The sequence below is a fragment of the Marmota flaviventris genome, chromosome 8 (assembly GCF_047511675.1).
Source record: "Marmota flaviventris isolate mMarFla1 chromosome 8, mMarFla1.hap1, whole genome shotgun sequence".
Taxonomy (NCBI): domain Eukaryota; kingdom Metazoa; phylum Chordata; class Mammalia; order Rodentia; family Sciuridae; genus Marmota; species Marmota flaviventris.
This window is the reverse complement of record NC_092505.1, coordinates 77,410,975-77,428,639: the sequence shown is the minus strand read 5'-3', so window position 1 is coordinate 77,428,639 and position 17,665 is coordinate 77,410,975. Positions and strand designations below refer to the sequence as shown.

The 17,665-nt window shown below is 35.7% G+C and overlaps 1 protein-coding gene across 6 annotated transcripts in view; it reads right to left on the bottom strand.

Annotated features, from left to right (window-relative positions):
* The window catches only part of Abi3bp (ABI family member 3 binding protein), a 242,906-nt gene that overhangs the window by 105,289 nt on the left and 119,952 nt on the right, over positions 1–17,665 (bottom strand). For all 6 annotated transcript variants that reach the window (XM_071615402.1, XM_071615403.1, XM_071615405.1 and 3 more), the window contains exons 10-15: positions 14,843–14,920; positions 12,920–12,994; positions 12,105–12,179; positions 11,036–11,107; positions 10,441–10,515; positions 864–929 (exon numbers count right to left, since the gene is read on the bottom strand). In XM_071615402.1, the coding sequence (XP_071471503.1) occupies positions 864–929; positions 10,441–10,515; positions 11,036–11,107; positions 12,105–12,179; positions 12,920–12,994; positions 14,843–14,920 (441 nt within the window). The remainder of the gene's footprint in view (positions 1–863; positions 930–10,440; positions 10,516–11,035; positions 11,108–12,104; positions 12,180–12,919; positions 12,995–14,842; positions 14,921–17,665) is intronic.

Sequence of the window (17,665 nt, the reverse complement as noted above, 5' to 3'; positions counted from 1 at the left end):
AGTAGATTTACACATTCAACTTATGCCTTCTGTTTTATAGTTAACAGAACCCACTTGAGCATTCTATTTCATTGTCTTCTTGCTGTGAAAAGTCTTCACCTTTATTTGTCATGATACAAATAATGCTAAGACTACACTTACAGAAAATACCAGGCACACATTTGGCAGAGACCAGACTTACTTTGAATCTCCTACAGTGCTTAGGTATAGTAGGTGCATAATAAATAACTGCCATAGGGAACTTGTTGGACTTAGACTAGCTGTAAATGGAGCAGTGAATTCCAAAGATGAGACCCACCTGACCGTCTACAAATGAGTGACAAGAGACTGTCTATGGCAGGATTTCTCACCTAGGCACTGACAATTAGGGCGAAATAATTCTTGGTTGTGGGAAGATACTCTGTGCACTGAAGGGGTTTGGTAGCATCCCTGATCTCTGTCCACTAGATGCCAATGGCACTTCCTCCCAGATGTGTCTCTAGAAATCACCAATGTCTGTGGTGTAGGGGAGGGGGTCCCACATCACCCCCATTTGAGAATCGCTGCTCTACAGAAAACCCCCTAAGCCTCTAAAACTTTTTCAGAATAATTTCAGGCAAGAGAGCAATAGGCCTTTTACTTTTCCCCAGAGGCAACCCAGTCTATCTGCAGCTCCCTCATGTGACAGAACTGATTGACTAATAAACATAAAGAAACTGTCAGTGGGAATCTTGGGTAGGTTCGCTTCCTGACACACAGAGCTGCTCTTCCCTTTTGGAGCTCTAGAATGCACTTTTTCACTCTGAATAAACTAAAAGAGACAGCCCACCTAGTGTTGTCCAAACACCTGGGATCCGGAGACATAACCAAAAGACTAGGCATACCTGTGTGGGCCTCTGATATTTCAGTCTCATCTGAAGTTGTAGAACTTGAGAAAACATCATAAGTTGCTTTAAAAAAAAATGAAACAAAAGAGATGTTAATGTTGATTCATTTTGAAAGATTTCGTAGTATATTTTAATTCTGGCTATAGGACAGCTCCATGTAAGTATGAGCAGATTTAAGCATTCAGCTGCTGGCCTTGTCACTACTGGGTTAGCAATCACCACCACTGTGTTAGATTTTGGCTGCCTTGCTCTGAGCTGCAGGATTTATATAGCAAGGCTTGGCGCTGGCTCTGGGGTGATGTGAATACAGTGCTATATGTTTATAATGAAGTGATGCCAGCTCTAAATCAAGTGCTTCAAAGAATATAAACAAATAAAGTCAGATGGCAGCTTAGGGAGAGATTTCTAAAGAAGGAAATGGCAGTCACATTGAAGCTATTTGCATAAAGTCTACAGCTTAGTCTTTCTGCATAGTGAAAGTTGCCATCATGATATCTCACGTGTGGATAGTACTTTACACAGCACTTTCTCACACATCAGCTTCTTTAACCCTATTAATATCCCTGAGAAACATGGGAGGTTGGCATTATCCGCACTTTCTTGATAATGGGGTGTTACAGTTGCAGACACACACCAGAACTGTCATGTTCAGTGCATTTTCCACTCCATGGCAGGACCAGGAGCAACAGGGCTAAGACCAGGACCCATGCAGCACCATCCCTTCTGCCATTTTACTTAGAGACAGCTTTTGTTTTGTGTTCCTCCATGAGCCATAAGCCCTTCCACAGTCTACACTGCTTTAAAGATCAATTTTATATGAAATAAAGAAAGGGAGATACATTTAAACCTCAAGATTGAATTATTTTAATGCAGGGATAATTTTCAGGATAACATAGGAGCTAAACCTGCAAGTAAAAACAGCATTAGATTACTTTTCTTTTTTATGCACAAAAAATCATTACTATGGAGAAGTAGAGAAAGCAGGATCTAACAGGAGATGACATTGCTTTCCTTTTCCATTCAAATTTGCTATATAGAAATAAAACAAAAAGGAGGAAATTCACAAGATTTACTCATTGGGGTTACTTGTAATTCAGTGACAATTTAGTGTTTCTGTATCACTGCTGGTAGAAACCATAAGAAAGATAATATGAGCTGGTATGACTGTCTGAAAGCAGAGGACAGCTTGTGCTGTCAACATATCAACAGGCCAGGAAATATATTCATGATGGTTAATCTACTCTTTACAAAATCTTTAAAAAAATATTGCAAGTTAAATATGCACATATATTAGAATACATCTATTATATGGAAAAGTTAGACTCGTTGCAATTTTAAAGGGTCAGAAAAGAATGAATAGTCTTTTAAAGGGCAAAAATATGGTATCAGTCTCTGGTTTTAGACTTTCTTCAATTCAGGTTCAAAGTCATGGATCTAGCAATATCATCTCCATCTCCTACTAAATAAATTAGGAAAAGTTTACCAACTTGTATTTAACCCTCTTATCCTAGCTAAGAAATTATGGATAGCTTGACTTTTTTAAAATTTATATTACTGCTTTTGAAAAATGCCAATTACTGTTTTTATGTTATCCTATCTCCCAAATCTCCCTTCCACTAAGTGACATTGGACCAATTTTCCTATAGTCCATAATTTTGTTCTAAGAGATGATATTTATTTATTCATCCTGCATTTATTTTTCATATTTATAACTCTCTACCATTCTGGAGGTTCTAAACCAGGTTGCCAACTTTCCTCAAGTTACTCTCAAGTCATTCGATGTGGACAGATACCCTCTCCTACCATCCTCCAGCAAATGAAGTCTAGTTCTCACAGCATCCTTCAGATTCAAATACCACATTTGTCAGAAGACTTAGTGTTCGATATTTCTATTTCTGTAGTTTCTGAGAGCTTAAGAAAAAAGAATACTGAAAAACATACAAATACCACTCATGCCAAGTTTTATGTAATTTGGACAGCTTTGAGAAGCACACCGCCTCATCTTATCCAGGAGTTAATCTTCTGACTCTGACGTTATAGCTGTCTGAGGAGAAGACGGGGTTGAAATGAATTCTCTAAAAAGTTCCCTGAAAATCAATAGCTCTTAATTTCTTTTCAAAACCCAGAAAGGAACAGAGAGAGAAAGGAGAAAAGGGAGAGGGGATTTCATTAAAACAGAGATCAGTAGAGTAGATAAAGGGGATTGAGGAGGAGGAAGGAGGGATGGGAAAAAGGAAGAAGAATGGAATGAATCTGATGAAACTTTTCCATGTATGTACATGAATACTGCACAGTGAATCCCAACATCAAGTGCATCCACAAGATGCTAATAAAAAACTATAAATAAATTACAGAAAGATTAGTACAGAAAGAAAAGCATGGGGAAGGGAGAAGGGGGGAAGGAGGAGAGGGAAGGGAGGAGGGGGAAAGTTCTGGGAACTGATTTAGAGCAAATTATATTCCATGCTTTTGTGATTATGTCAAAATGTATCCCAATGTTATATATAAATAAAAAGAATTTTTAAAAAGGTAAAGAATAAAACCTCTTGTATATGTACCTCTATGCCAAAGTAAAATTCACAAAACAGTTAGGCCTAGTTACTGCAAGTCTACTCCAGCTATAAAATTGATAAACAGTCCAGAGAATACTCCCATATATTATGACTTATCACCTCTCTGTAGGGGATAAAATGTTACAGCTGTTTGAAACTAAGCAGCATCTTTGATCTTGAATTCAAAGAACATACATGGGACCAAAAGTTGTTAGAGAATTCTAATGCAACAAAATAGGTTCATTAGGTTGTAAAAAGCAGTATTAATTTCCTTACAAAAGCAGTAATGACCGGGTACAGTGATACACACCAGTAATCCTAGTCTCTGGGGTAGGGGTGCTGAAGCAGGAGGATCACAAGTTCAAAGCCAGCCTCAGCAAAGTAGAGAGACCCTAAGCAACTTAGCAAGACCCTGTCTTTAAATTTAAAAAAAAATTTAAAAAGTGGGGGGGACTGGGGATGTGGTTCAGTGGTTAAGTATCCCTGGGTTCAGTCCTTGCTATCAACCAAACAGTAATAACTTACCATTACCTTCAGATTTTTTCAGAAAAATATTCTTCTTTAGAACTTCCTAAGACCATATTTGTTAATCACATTTTGTTTGCTGTGCATTTTTACTTTAAAAATCTAGTGGATAGAAATCCTACCATGAAAACGCCCTGATAGTGCTCTGAAAATGTGATCTCACACAGACAAAATGTTTCAAATAATTGAGAATTTATCATTTCATTTAAATTCCTTGAATGTTAATAACCTTGTAATATATTTTCCTTTTCAAACATAAATTCTTAGACAATATACCTTTTTTAAAGTACAAAGTCTGTCATATTTATACACACTAGGCTTATATACTCCAGAGCTCAGTACATGGTGGATCCCCAATAAAATCTATCTGCAAAACACTCATTAAATAAATTAATTAATGGTAATTTTTGACAGATAGGTAGTTTAAGCTTTTTGAAAGGACTTTCTGGCTTAGGTTGGGGAATTATCATATCCTTTAATTATGATACACAAATGTGTGTATACAAATCTGCTCCTCTATTACACACATACCTTCCATGGGTTTGTGTGGCTTTACTCTGCCATGGAGGTAAGACTCTAAAAACATACAAGTAGTAGTAATGAAAAAATACAACAAGTAACCAGAAGAGAAAAACACACCACCACACAGAATTCTCAGTGCTATTTAAATTCATGGATACTGCTTTCTTTGGTTAATGGGAAAACAAAATACCTTTCTGCTTGGCCTTAAAATCTGTTAAAGTATTGCCTGCGAGAAAATGTTTGTGAAATAAAATTAAAGGCTGTGGCTATAAATCTTGAAGAGACCACAGTGAATCTGTAAACCATCTGCTATGCTTGACTTCTATTTTCCTGCTTTCAAGCATCAACACCACTACTCATTCCTACTGTTTCTCTCTCCAGGGCTTAATCCAGTTGGGTGGGCTAGATCTGTGCTAATCAACACCTCACAGGGCAGGCTGTAAGATCCAAACGTAGAGTTTACTTCTTTTCAACGGCTCTGAAAAGTAGAGTCTGTGGCCAAACTTCCTAACCTGTGTACCACTCTTTGTGTATGCTGATCACTTCAACTTTCAAGTCTTTAAATAATTTAGAGAGCTCGAGTACATGTTTCAATTTCTTAGAGTTCTACAATGTATGGAAAGAATTCAACACAGAAAATCATAAGAGATGACCTCCTAAAGGAAGCTCCCAAAGTTAATTGCAATGAAAAGACTAAGCAGACCATCATCCATTTTGATCCTCTGTCAGGGTAAGTCTCTGGAAGAAAACTACTTCTAGTTTTTTGTTTTCTTTTTTTTGGGGGGGGGAACTCCAGGAAAAAATAGTTTTAGAAATAAGTCTATAAATTTGGAGAGAAATTCTAAACACTTTCGGGGAAGAAGAGGCAGAGAGATTTCTATAGATAAAACAAACATGAAATCATTTTGCGTTTGAGATCACTGATCTTGACTGCATCCCTTCCCACCAAAGCGCTGAGTCTTTTTTATTCTTCTACCTTTTTTTCATTAAATAATTTAATAAAACTCTTATTGTTTTTATTAGTATTATAATTGTATGCAGCAATTCAGAAAGTTTGGGATGGTCAGTTTGGTGGAAAGGGATACAGTCAATGTGAGACTCCATTCTATTAATTGATTCATACATTATTTCTAAGACTAAACACCTAATGAAAAATTTATATATTATTGAAGATGGAGAAACCAAAGTTCTGAGAGATTGTTATTAACCCATCTCTTTCTTAATCTACAGCTTGCATATTAGTAATCACATTCACAGTAAGAATAAATTTCAAGGACTGGCCAGTCTCTCACAGGTCATTTATTGTTTCTAATCTATCTAGAAGGCATGTAGATCCAGGAAGAACATTTAATTCTCTGTTGTGAAAGTTCTCAAAAATTCAAAGCAAGCTCTATGGCACTGTTTCACTTTTAACTTTTCTGAAGAGAAGACTATGAAAGAAATGAATGAGTCTAACTTTTGATCTTCTATCTTGACAGACCTAAGTCCCTCGAGCATCTCCTCAATATAAAAGAAAATAACTGGCAGCTTCAGGAACTTTGGAAGGACCAGTCTGATGCTGTACAATTAACCCTTCAGATTTCTTAGGAGAAAATCATCATGCAAATACTAATTATTCCAGTGGATAAATGACTCACAGCATGTGGATTACATGCATACAAGTGCATAATTCAACTGGGGGTGGAAGATGAGACCTTTTCTATTTTTCTTAAATTTGCTCTTTTTAGATATACGTGACAGTAGAGTGTATTTTGACATGTTATGTATGGAGTATGACTTTTTCTAATTAGGATCCCATTCTTGTGGTTGTACATGCTATGGAGTTCCACTGGTTATGTATTCATACGGGAACATAGGTAAGTTATGTCTGACTCATTCCATTGTCTTTCCTATTCCTATAGGTGAGAGCTTTTCTAGAACTCCTATGACAAAGGAGAATGTAGTGATCTGACCAACTTCTAATAGAACAAAGGATCAATTCTACTGTATCATCAGGAAGATGGACTTTTTCCTGAATAACTGCTATAAGCACTTAAGTATTCTAAAATCTAGGTTTCTTTTAATACAAAATATATAAATAATGTTATATTCTGGGATGCAGAACACATTTTATGATTTCCTTTATATACACTATGGAAAATTAGATTTCCCAAGGAAATCACCACCAATCAACTCTACTTAAACACACTTTATAGAAGATTTATATAAAATACAATTCCAAATAATGAAATTGCACAATACAGTTCTAGTGAAAGTTTAGTTCAAATAGATTGAACAAGGAAAAGAGTATATTTGATGATTATATATATCATATTTCCTGAGCTATTCCAAACTTCAAATAGCCTATTCTACTGTTGCCAAAAACTGTTGAAAGGACCCAGGGATTTCAGTAACCAGAATGAAATAATTTTATAATAGTCTTTTGTGTCAAAAGTGGTACAGAATTTTTTTGGAGCACTCATTCTTGCTTTTTTTGATACAGAATGGTAATGCCAAAGTAAAATATATTTTACAATAATAAATCATATATAGTGGTTGATCCAGAGAAGAGTTGCCTGGGAATCCAGGGTGGCCTGGCTCTCACAAGTGGGTTATGGCGCCCTCCTGTCAAATGTCAACAGTTTCAAAGAACACCAATATTAGATGAGATCACTCTGACTTTGATGGATCAAGGGAAAATCAAGAGTATGCTGTAATCATTCAGAACACAGAACAGAAATGAAAACATGAACAGCATCCAAACCACAAGCCTTACTCTGCCACATTCTCACCAATGTGGGCACCTTGTGCTGTTTTACCATTCATGCCTTTAGCTTTGTTTTGCTTACCTTGCCTTCTAGTTAAGAATCACGAAGATACTCATGTCCATACTTACTGCCAATCCAGAGCAAAACTGTACTTTCTTGGACCCTTCTGCCAATCACTTAATATAAGCAAAATTCCTGCAATAAGTCTTTTCCAACATCCTCTAAGAAATCCTCTAGTTACTTATAGTTTGTGTTCTCTGTTATCATAATAATTAAACAATTCTAAATATATTCCCCTCCTCGGGGGTTTTGCTGGTCTTTGGGTAAAAGAAATTGACAGTAAATATAGAAGCATTATACTGAAAAACAAAATATATGTTGTTATAATAATGTCATTAATATCAGCTAAAATATATTGTTATAGGATAAACTAAAAATGGGGCCACTGATTTTGTGAGCCACCATTTAAGCACTGTCTCCATCTCTCCATTCTAAAAGCAATTGCATCAGGAAGCTACCTGAGTAACTAGAAAATAATCATATGTACTGAAATTAAATGGGAAATATCAACTTAATACATGTACAAATGTACACAAATCAATTAAAAATAAGAAAAGCTGAAATGAAAGGACTATATGTGAATATATCAACTCTTAAAATCACAAATAATGTATATATGTATTTTTAACTTGAAATTTAACATGACTTAGGAAGTTGCCACAGAATACTTTTACTAGAGTATATATGGATGCATTGCACATTAACAACAAAAAAAAGAAGATACTTAATCACCCAATCATTTTTTATTTCTTTATAAGAAATAAGTCTTATATTGATTTTATGCCTAAAATGCTCTGTTAGTGACCATTCCTGATGATTCTTGCCTGTACCATGTGAAATATCATAGGATACCACAATTAGGTAGTGCATTTCAAATCTGAATGCCATGCAAGTCACCTGGGGATATTGTTAGATAGCAGATCCTCATTCAACAAACCTATAGTGGAGCCCATTGTATTTTAATTGAGTTTACAGCAATAATATTTTGGTCCAAGGATCATAATAAGTAGCAGGAATAGACAAATGTCAAAAGGGAAGGCTGGGAAATTTCTGGGGCTAAAGCTCATGCCTAAAAATGTCATTTACTAAACAATAGTTGGAGCCAATGACAGGTCCCAACTTAGTGCCCAGAGAAGGCTGGGGATTAACAGTTGGGGTTCCCTGACAGCCTAAGGCTGCCCAGGTATTGTGAAGCAGCTGAATAATGAGGCTGCTTTCTGCTGCATTTTTTGTTATCCATACTCCATCAAGGTAAGACCAGAATATTCCTCTTCTGGGACTAAAGGTAAAAGCAACCTTTCCTTTATTGGGATTTCCCATATCATCTATTTTTCTCTATAACTCTGCAGTCTTCACTCACTCCCAAACATGCTCTCCATACTCCCTGGTAGTTGGCCCAACTCAGGCTTTATATACAAATTCATGTTCTAGGTTCTAAAATTTCATAAATGGTTTCATTGAGGTTTCAGTTTGCTTTTTTAAAAAATCAGAGAAACCAAAACCTAAGTGCTGCTTAAGGAAAACCCAAGAGAATTTTGTGTCACCTATGTCATAGCCCTAAATCTAAGAGATGAAAGGGATCTGAAGCATTTGGTTTGGGAGATCTGGCACTCTGGTGGGATGTGGGACTCGCAGCCAGGGCTGTCATGGTGCTGCAGATAGGCCAACAGAGATGCTCCCAGGCTAGATGTAGCTCTGTAACTAGAATGGAGTTGGGCTGGTGTGATAGCTGGTGGAACTACAGGCTCAATATGACACTACATTCAGGACCCCCAGATTTTACTCTCAGATGGCTGCATTGCTCTTTTTGTACCCACTTAAACTAATTGTACTAGAATGTTAGTGTCAGCGATTAAGGACACCAAGGATTAAAAAGACCCATCCCAGGTTTCCCAAATGGCTCGAACCCATGGAAATTTTTAACTGTGTTGCTACTTGAGAAAATGGGGAGATCGTAAAGACACACACACTTAATTTGATATCATCGTGTATCTTTTACTAAATTTGCACTTATTATATTTACTACAGAAAGGATAACTTGACTAAGATCTGTGTGTCTAGGGGCTTATTCTTCATCCTTTCTCAAATCTACTATTCTGCTAGACTCTGGAGTATACCACAAAATGTTTATGTATTTAACTTCATTACAAAAACGTCTAGCTTCATATGACATGTATTCAAAATAAAGTCACAACAATTAGAAGCTCACAAAAATTAAAATAAAACAAAAAATTATGAAGCAATCACAAAGGATGTTTCTTATGATTCTTTATGCTGAATAGCCTCTTTTTTAGTTGACTGCTAGGCATTAAAATAAAGAATGATGGAGCTGGGCACAGTGGCACATGCATGTAATTCCAGAGGCTTGGGAGGCTGAGGTAGGAAGATCGCAAGTTCAAAGCCAGCCTCAGCAACTTAGTGAGGCCCTAAGCAACTCAGTGCTCAGTGAGACCCTGTCTCTAAATAAAATACAAAAAAGGGCTGGGGATGTGGCTCAGTAGTTGAGTGCCACTGGTTCAATCCCTAGTACCAAAAAAAAGAGAATCTACTTTTTGAGAATGGGAAGTTAGCTCATTAATTTAATAGGTCGAACACAAGAATTCCCAAGAGAAAAGTAAGATAAGACCAGAAAGTAAAGATAAATAGCTAAATCACATAGTTAGTAAGAGAGCTGGGACTGAAAGTAAGACCTGCTATTAACTCCTAAAAAGTGCAGGCTTTCCTCTCTATCATGGTGTGCTTACAGATTTTAGAACTTGGCATAATAGCTTGCGCACAGTAAGCTCAAGTTTGTTGAATTATTTTACCAAAAATGAAACAAGTATCCACTTGCAAGGGAAATATTAAGCTCGTGCAGCTAAATCAGACATGATTTAACATGATGCACTTTTGTTACTGCTCTCATGTCACTAAACAGATCTCTAGAAAACCAGTGGGGCAATTCATAGTTCATTCTAGCCAGACTCCTAATAATGTATCCAGAAATTAAAACATATATCTTTGAAACAAGTACAAAACATTTGGTTTTTATATTGGGGAAAAATGTGATTCATATAAATATAAGGAATATATTATAGTTTTTCCACTTGCCACAAAATATATTGGTAATCAGTTAAGTAACCTATAAAAAATAAAAAAAGATTATTTTTTTTTAAAGGATGCAATTACCAGTTTGAGGCTGTACAACTTTGGAATCTTCAGATGGTTTAGCTGTAGGTACCATCCATGGCTTTTCACTTGAAGCTATATTGGAAAGAAATAGAATTTCCTGAGTATTTGTTTTAAAGAGAAAAAGGACAGGAATAGATCACCGGTATGGTGAAGTGGTCACCAGAAGACTGCATCAAAAGTCATTAAGTATTGAGAAGAAATCAATATATGCCCATCCATACAGCATGCGATCAGTGGCTAGGGAGAGACGAGAGCTTCAGATCACACTCTCAACATTTTTAAGCACAGAAAACTAAGCAACTGAATTGCACCAAATAAATAGACTGATAATTTTTACTGAATGTGAAAAAATTTAATCAAATAGGATATTTTTTCTTCTCTTTTCTTTTTTTGTCAAAGAAATGACTTGTTTGCCTGAGTTAACAGAATTAATTAGTTCATCGAGGTTTGCAGAGCTAGGACCCAATAAATGTGTCCTACAGAATAAGCAATGCAAAGCCCTCATGCATGCTAGGTAAGTATCCTGCCACTGGGCTTCATTCCCAGTCCACCACCCACATTTTAAACATCAAATATAAGGTACATTTATTACCAAAAGTACTCCGTGGTTTCTCAAAAGGGAAGGGTGTTTTTGCCTCAGGAAAATCTGGAAGACTTTTTGGAGCTGTAATGAAACACACAGGACAGTTATGACTGGAGGTGCAAATAAGAGAAGAGACTTTCAAAATTTCAAGCTTGCAAAGTCAGTAAACACAACAGGAATGATTTCATGTCAAATGATGAATCTTTCTTACTTTTGTGTTTAAATGCACAGTAACGTAATATTTCTTTTCCAATATTTTCTAGTTAAGCCAGTATATCTGAGGTATATAAGCTATGCTTGTATGTGCTCTCAGGTATACTTCATTTCATTTTTTTTTTTTTTTTTTGGCCCTGGGGATTGAACTCAGGGGTACTCGACCACTGAGCCACATTCCAGCCCTATTTTGCATTTTATTAGAGACAGGGTCTCACTGAGTTGCTTTGCGCCACGCTAAACTGCTGAGGCTGACTTTAAACTCATGGTCCTCCTGCATCTGCCTCCTGAACCACTGGGATTACAGGCATGTGCCACCACACCCAGCTTCATTTAATTTTAAACCAAGCACCAAATACATTTGAATTAGAAAATATCTACCTGATAGCTTTTAAAGGTAATTTTTGTACCTATGTGGTTTTATATATATGTTACTTCATCTTTTTAAATATTGCACTCATAAAGAAATTCTAAGCAATTAATCCTAAGAAATTCTAAGGAGTCTGTAGAAATATATCTACTCTATCAAGAGAGACAATTGAGTAAAAACAACTGTGCAGAAAATTCAATTTGTTCAATTAAATGACTATGAGTGAAAGAATCAAACATGAAAATGTGACCACTAAAAAGAAAAAAATATACACCAATGCATTTATCATATGAAGGGTCTCTTTAGGATTCAAAATTATACAGATTTTTAGCACATTTAAGGGCTTGGGTGTTGAGGAACTCATGGTTCTATAAACAATTTGTTCTTCCTTCTAGGGAGATGAATTTGTATGCAATAACCTAAGGATTTATATCAAGCATACATAAAATTTCCAAGGTAATAAATAATAAAAGTGCAGTGTTTAATCATTTTTACCTAGAGTGCTCAGGGGCAATTCAAACTTAGGCATTAGAATAGTTTGCAATGCTTCTGGAGTCCTTTCACTGAGAACTGCAATAAAGAAGAATGCAGTTAGCAACACCTTGAGTCATGACCTGATTTTGCTTCACCATGATCATACACAGCAACCTTCACAACACTCAAGTGCAAAAGCAGTTGATGCTTCATATGGCAAGAGGTGAACTGACTTTCAAACCTGGAAGAGTTATATAGCTGTTAAAATTTGAAGGATGTACTTTCAGAATATCAACATTACAAGTGCAGAATGAAATTCTTCAGGGGAAGAGAACAAACAAGCAAGTTAGATTCTCTTGGGAAAAAATAGCAAATATGAGTAACATGAAATTCTTATTAAATAGGAGGACTCTTTGGAGGATTCTTCCTGAGTTCAGTATGCAAAAGACTTCCAAAAGCCAATCTGAGCAGAAGGCGCGGACAGTCAAGACTTGCAGGCTTTTCCCACCCTTCCAAAGTTGGAGGTTGAAAGATGGTATTCTGTATATCCAACCCAAGAGACAGCTTTAAAAGGGCATGCAGTTAGCATCTAGCATCCAGCTCTGCCTAGAAGATCAGTCATAAGATCAAGGTATGTGTTACATCTTGGAAAGAAATGGCCTAGGAAATGGGAAAGTAACTGCCAGGAAATAGGGTGAAGGAGAAAGAGAGGAACAGTGGGGAGAGGAAAGGGAGGGAGGGGCAGGCTAAAGCACTGTGCTTACTTTTCTATGAAGGTTGGGAGATTTTTGCAACAGTCTTTTTGTTTAAGGGGGGGAAAAAGTTCTTAGAATTACCTAGTGTTGTTTCTGAAACATCTACTTCACTAGACACAGTGGGTTTAATGGTTCTGGGAACTATTTCAGGAATCACTGAAAGATTTAAAAAAAAAAAAAAAGGACAACTAATTAAGATAAATGATGAATCAATCAAAGGCCACAAGACATCATTTGTTGGCTTTAGAATTACCAGCTGATATTTATACAACCCATTTCTTTTCAGATCCTAATGTTAAGGACTTCCTGGCTTGGACCAGGTGCCTGGGCACTCTTTTCCCCACCTGTCCTTTCTGGACTTGGTCCCCTTTTCTGTGTGTTCTGCAAAAGCACATCACACTGACCTCCGTTAAAACATTTATCGCATTAATTATTATTTTTATTATTTTTGTCTTTCTTTATCTCTAGGGCTTAGTGCAATGCTACAGTAAACAAGTACAGAGTAGTTTATTAAATAAATGGGCAAATAAAAGAATGACCTAAGGCTAAAAGATTTACTTAAAGCCCTTACATTATCGGATTTTTCTCTCAAACCACATCAAACTTATAAAGCTTGGAACAGGGTTGAAATTATGATCAGGACTCAAATACTCAACCACAGGGCTGTTCCAACTGCTAGGTTAAAGGCAGTGAACAGCTCAGGTAAATAATTTGGGTGAAAGAAGAACCATGGTTACTGAGATCTTGAATGAAATGTGAGCTAGAATTTTGCAGGGTAAGAACATGAAATAAACACAATACTGAATAATAAGTTGTGGTTGTTGCCTAAGTATTTCTAAAGTGGAAAATTCTGAGGAGGGTTTGGCAGAGAATTAATAAATCTGTAGACTCTCATCAGACACTGTGCTAAGAGAAGAAAGTACAACTTGGAAAAATGGGTAGAAGCTTTGAGGCAGAGAAGGACTTGGAATCACCCACTGGGCCATGTCTGGGCTCTTCTGGGTACTGACCAATTGTGTTGAAACCAGAACACTACCAGGAATTTCACCCAAGCCATTTATTTCAGTAGTCTTAAGTAGCTTCTACCTCGGTCCTATGAAGGTGGGGATGAAGGTCCAATCTCTCTTTAGGCAGGAATATATGTGCTCTGTCAGAAATATTCCTAATTCAATATGTTTCTTGATGCTATCTTATTACCACATCAATCATATCTTCTCTGGATCAGCTACAAGTCCAAAAGTTTGATACAAAGTAACTATAATGGATATTCCAAGTAATGGCAGTTTTGTGGATTGAAAAATTGACTTCAGATCGGAGTTACTTTGCTAAGTGTGGATTGTGGGAAATTCTTGGCAGAAGTTTGTTTGGATAAGGTGGTATAGCTCTGGCAAAAACTCTGTACTTGAGATATTAATGTATCCCCAGAGGACTAGATTGGATAGTTTCATTGAGAGAAGTTGAATGTTTATTAGTAACAGTGATAAACTCTGGGGAATATGTTTACTACATTCATTCTTTAAAGTATTTTTGTTGAACTATCATATTTTCTTTATACTAGGTTGTTCATCTCCCAGGTGCATTTGTTTCTAAGTGATTCCAGGGTATTTTCACAGCTATCAAGCTAGAGGCTTGTGACAGATATAAAGCAGTTTTGCCAAACAGACCACTTGTGAAAGGAAAGCAATGAAAAATGGTCTCAGGTTTTTATAGGAAAAAAAAGCACTAAAACCATGGTAATACATTTTAGTGTAAAACTATTTTAATGCCAATGTAACAACTTTCATTTAAAGTAAAATATACAACTTACATATTATCTAACACTTCATGATTCAATCATTCATTTCTCAAACATTAGAGACCTAGATCCTCCTCTTGTTTGGGGATCAAAGTAAATTTCCTACTATGTCTTCACTGAAAAAAAAATAGAGACTAGTACATAATTCACTTTGAAAAAAAAATGTTACTTCTTTTCTCAATATCAACAGAAGGATCTCATCTCATTACCTGTAACTGGCTGTGCTGGGATTTTTTCAACCTCTGGTGTTTTAGATTCAGCAGGTAATGCCAAAGTTTCATTCTTGGCTAAAAAGTAAGAGTACAAACAATTTACCTCACTTCCTTATAGTACAGTGTCCCATAACACCTTGATCAAAACACCATCAAGTAATAAACCATTTTAAAAACTAAACATACATCCCTTTTTACCAGTCAACTTCATTGTATATTTCTACCAGGATCTAGTATGAAATTTATTTTATGAAATTTCAAAGTATAGACTTTGAAATTCCTTCTTCTTAACCCCAGCTAATTGTGTAAGATTTAAGTTGCCATCAGCATGAAGAAAAAGTGCCACTACAATACTTGGATAAATCTTGTCATTCTGATTCATAAATAGTTTCCTGAAGGTATAAGTTTATATTACAAAAGTTCCTCAAATTTTTATATTTAAGTATGCTTAATTTTTTAAAAAAGAAATCAATAAATACAAATTTTCCATTATTATATATGGTAAAAAAAAATATAACAGGCCACGGCATTAATTTTGAAAAAACACAAATAACTGACAAAGAGAAATAAGTTATTTGGAAAAAATTGTGTCAAAAAAAAAATAAAGAACGAACAGTAACTTTTATTTGAGCCACATGTTAACATAGATCTTTTCTTTTGGTCTCTGTGGGAATTCAGTGCAAAGAATGAAATTACTTTTTTCATTTTTTCCTCCTCTTTATGCAACTATTTGGGACACTTCCTTCTAAAATTTGGGTGTCCTTTTTCAAAGAAAGCATATTTCTAAACTAGACTTTTCCAATGATTAAGACATTCTCCAATTTTAAAATGTTCTTGGGATTAACTCTATTCAATTATTTAGCACATGCAATCTGTGACCCACTTATAGTATTTTGAACTAGTTTAGTGACATACAAGAATTCATGCATTTTTTTAGATACCATGATCATACCACCTAGAGCTGATTAAAGAATCAGATAGGATTTTGTTGTTGTTTTGAGTGTCCAAAGGCTATGAAGAACTTGGGTTTCTCAATAGTGGCACTGTCAACATTTGAGGTTGGATAGTTTGTGTGTTGGGGAGTGCTGCCCTATTCATTGCAGGACAGTTAGAAGCCCCTCTGTCTTCTACCCACTGGATTCCAATAGCACTCTCACCACTGTGACAAGCAGAGATGTCTCCAGACATTGCTAGATACTCCCTGGGGTAATCACCTGATGGTAAGAACCACCTATTTAATTTGTTCTCTCAAAGTTTTTTGAATGTGCAAATTTTGTAACCTTCTTCTATAGTTCACATTACTCTTATGAAGACCATTTTCTTCTTTTTAGTTAATGTGGGCACATTAAATTTAGTTATTTACTTAAATTAATGACAATTAGAAAGCCATCTCATTGTTTAACCCGTTGGTGGCTTTCTAATTGTCTAATCACTTTTCCATATATAATGGAGGTGATTCCTTCAGAGAGCTTATTATTCTCAGGCAGGATCTGAAAGCTGTCAAATGGTAACATACTTGCCACCCATTGTGGAGTGTGTTTTGTACACTGCACAGCCTGTTTGCACAACAGAAATAGTTTATTATCAATATTCATAGTTGGCTAGCATGGCATAAAGAAAAAGGATTCTCTTCCATAACTAAAACTAGACCCAGTATAATTTTATAAAAAAAAAAAAATATATATATATATATATATATATATATATATATATATATATATATATCTTTATATTTTAATTTCTAAATTTTACTAACATTTTCCTGACATCTTTTGTAAACAACTCTTGTTTAGAACTGTTTCTGATGATTATATGAAGAAACATTCAGATTACAAATTTTTATTTTTCATGAGGTCTGGTTCTGGTATTTTAAATACGCACTATAGGAAGATTTGTCTTTGTTTCTTTCTTTCTTTCAAGGTAAAATGAAAATTTCCTTTTCTTTTTTCCAGCGTCTTTTTTTCTATCAGGGTGATTTGTGCTAATTTTCTCCCTATTAATATCTTATGTTCTCAATGCTTCTCTGCCTAAGACTCTTCTCCATTTTTTCAAACCTTCAGATCCTAGACTTATGCTCCAAACTGCTTTAGCTCCTTATATTCAATACAAGTCCTTGGTTTTCAATTATGTTAACCCCAAACTAGACTTATTGGGGGAAAAAAGGCAAACTACCTTTCCAAGAGATATTTGTATTTTTTTTAGACTTTCACTAATTCCTTATAAAGACATATGTTATTTCTAAATCTGGCATTTCAGAAGTCAGAGAAATTGGGAGACAGAGAAGATACTTAAATGGGGGAATCTTGACCTCTCCTGTCAACCTGTGAGTGTTCACTAACACTATGCAGTCTCAGCAATAGGAAAATAAAATGCCAACTAAATGCAACCTAAGATTCAGGAAATTCCTTTTCCTCCATTATTCTTCTGTACCTTTTTCAGCATAGTTGTTTCCCTTAATATTTGGCAGGCTAAGTCTTGGCTTTGGCAAACCCTTTGAATATCCCTTGGAGATGAGTGTGTAATACTCGCTTTCTTGTTTATTTCTTTCATTATTCACACCATGTGTTCCTAGAACAAAAGCTATTACATCTCTTGATGTCCCGTGATGGGTTCTGCTGGAATAGGGATATTATTTTTGGAATTTACTCTCTTAAAAAATACAACTTTTCTGGATTGCAGTGATAATTAACTTCAGGAAAGTTTATTTCTCCCTTGGTAGTATAAAAAACTGTTTATGCCCAGGCTCTTTTTGTAAAAACATTGTTTCTGCGCAGAAAAGGAAACAATCAACAAAACGAAGAGGAGTCTAAAGATTAGCAC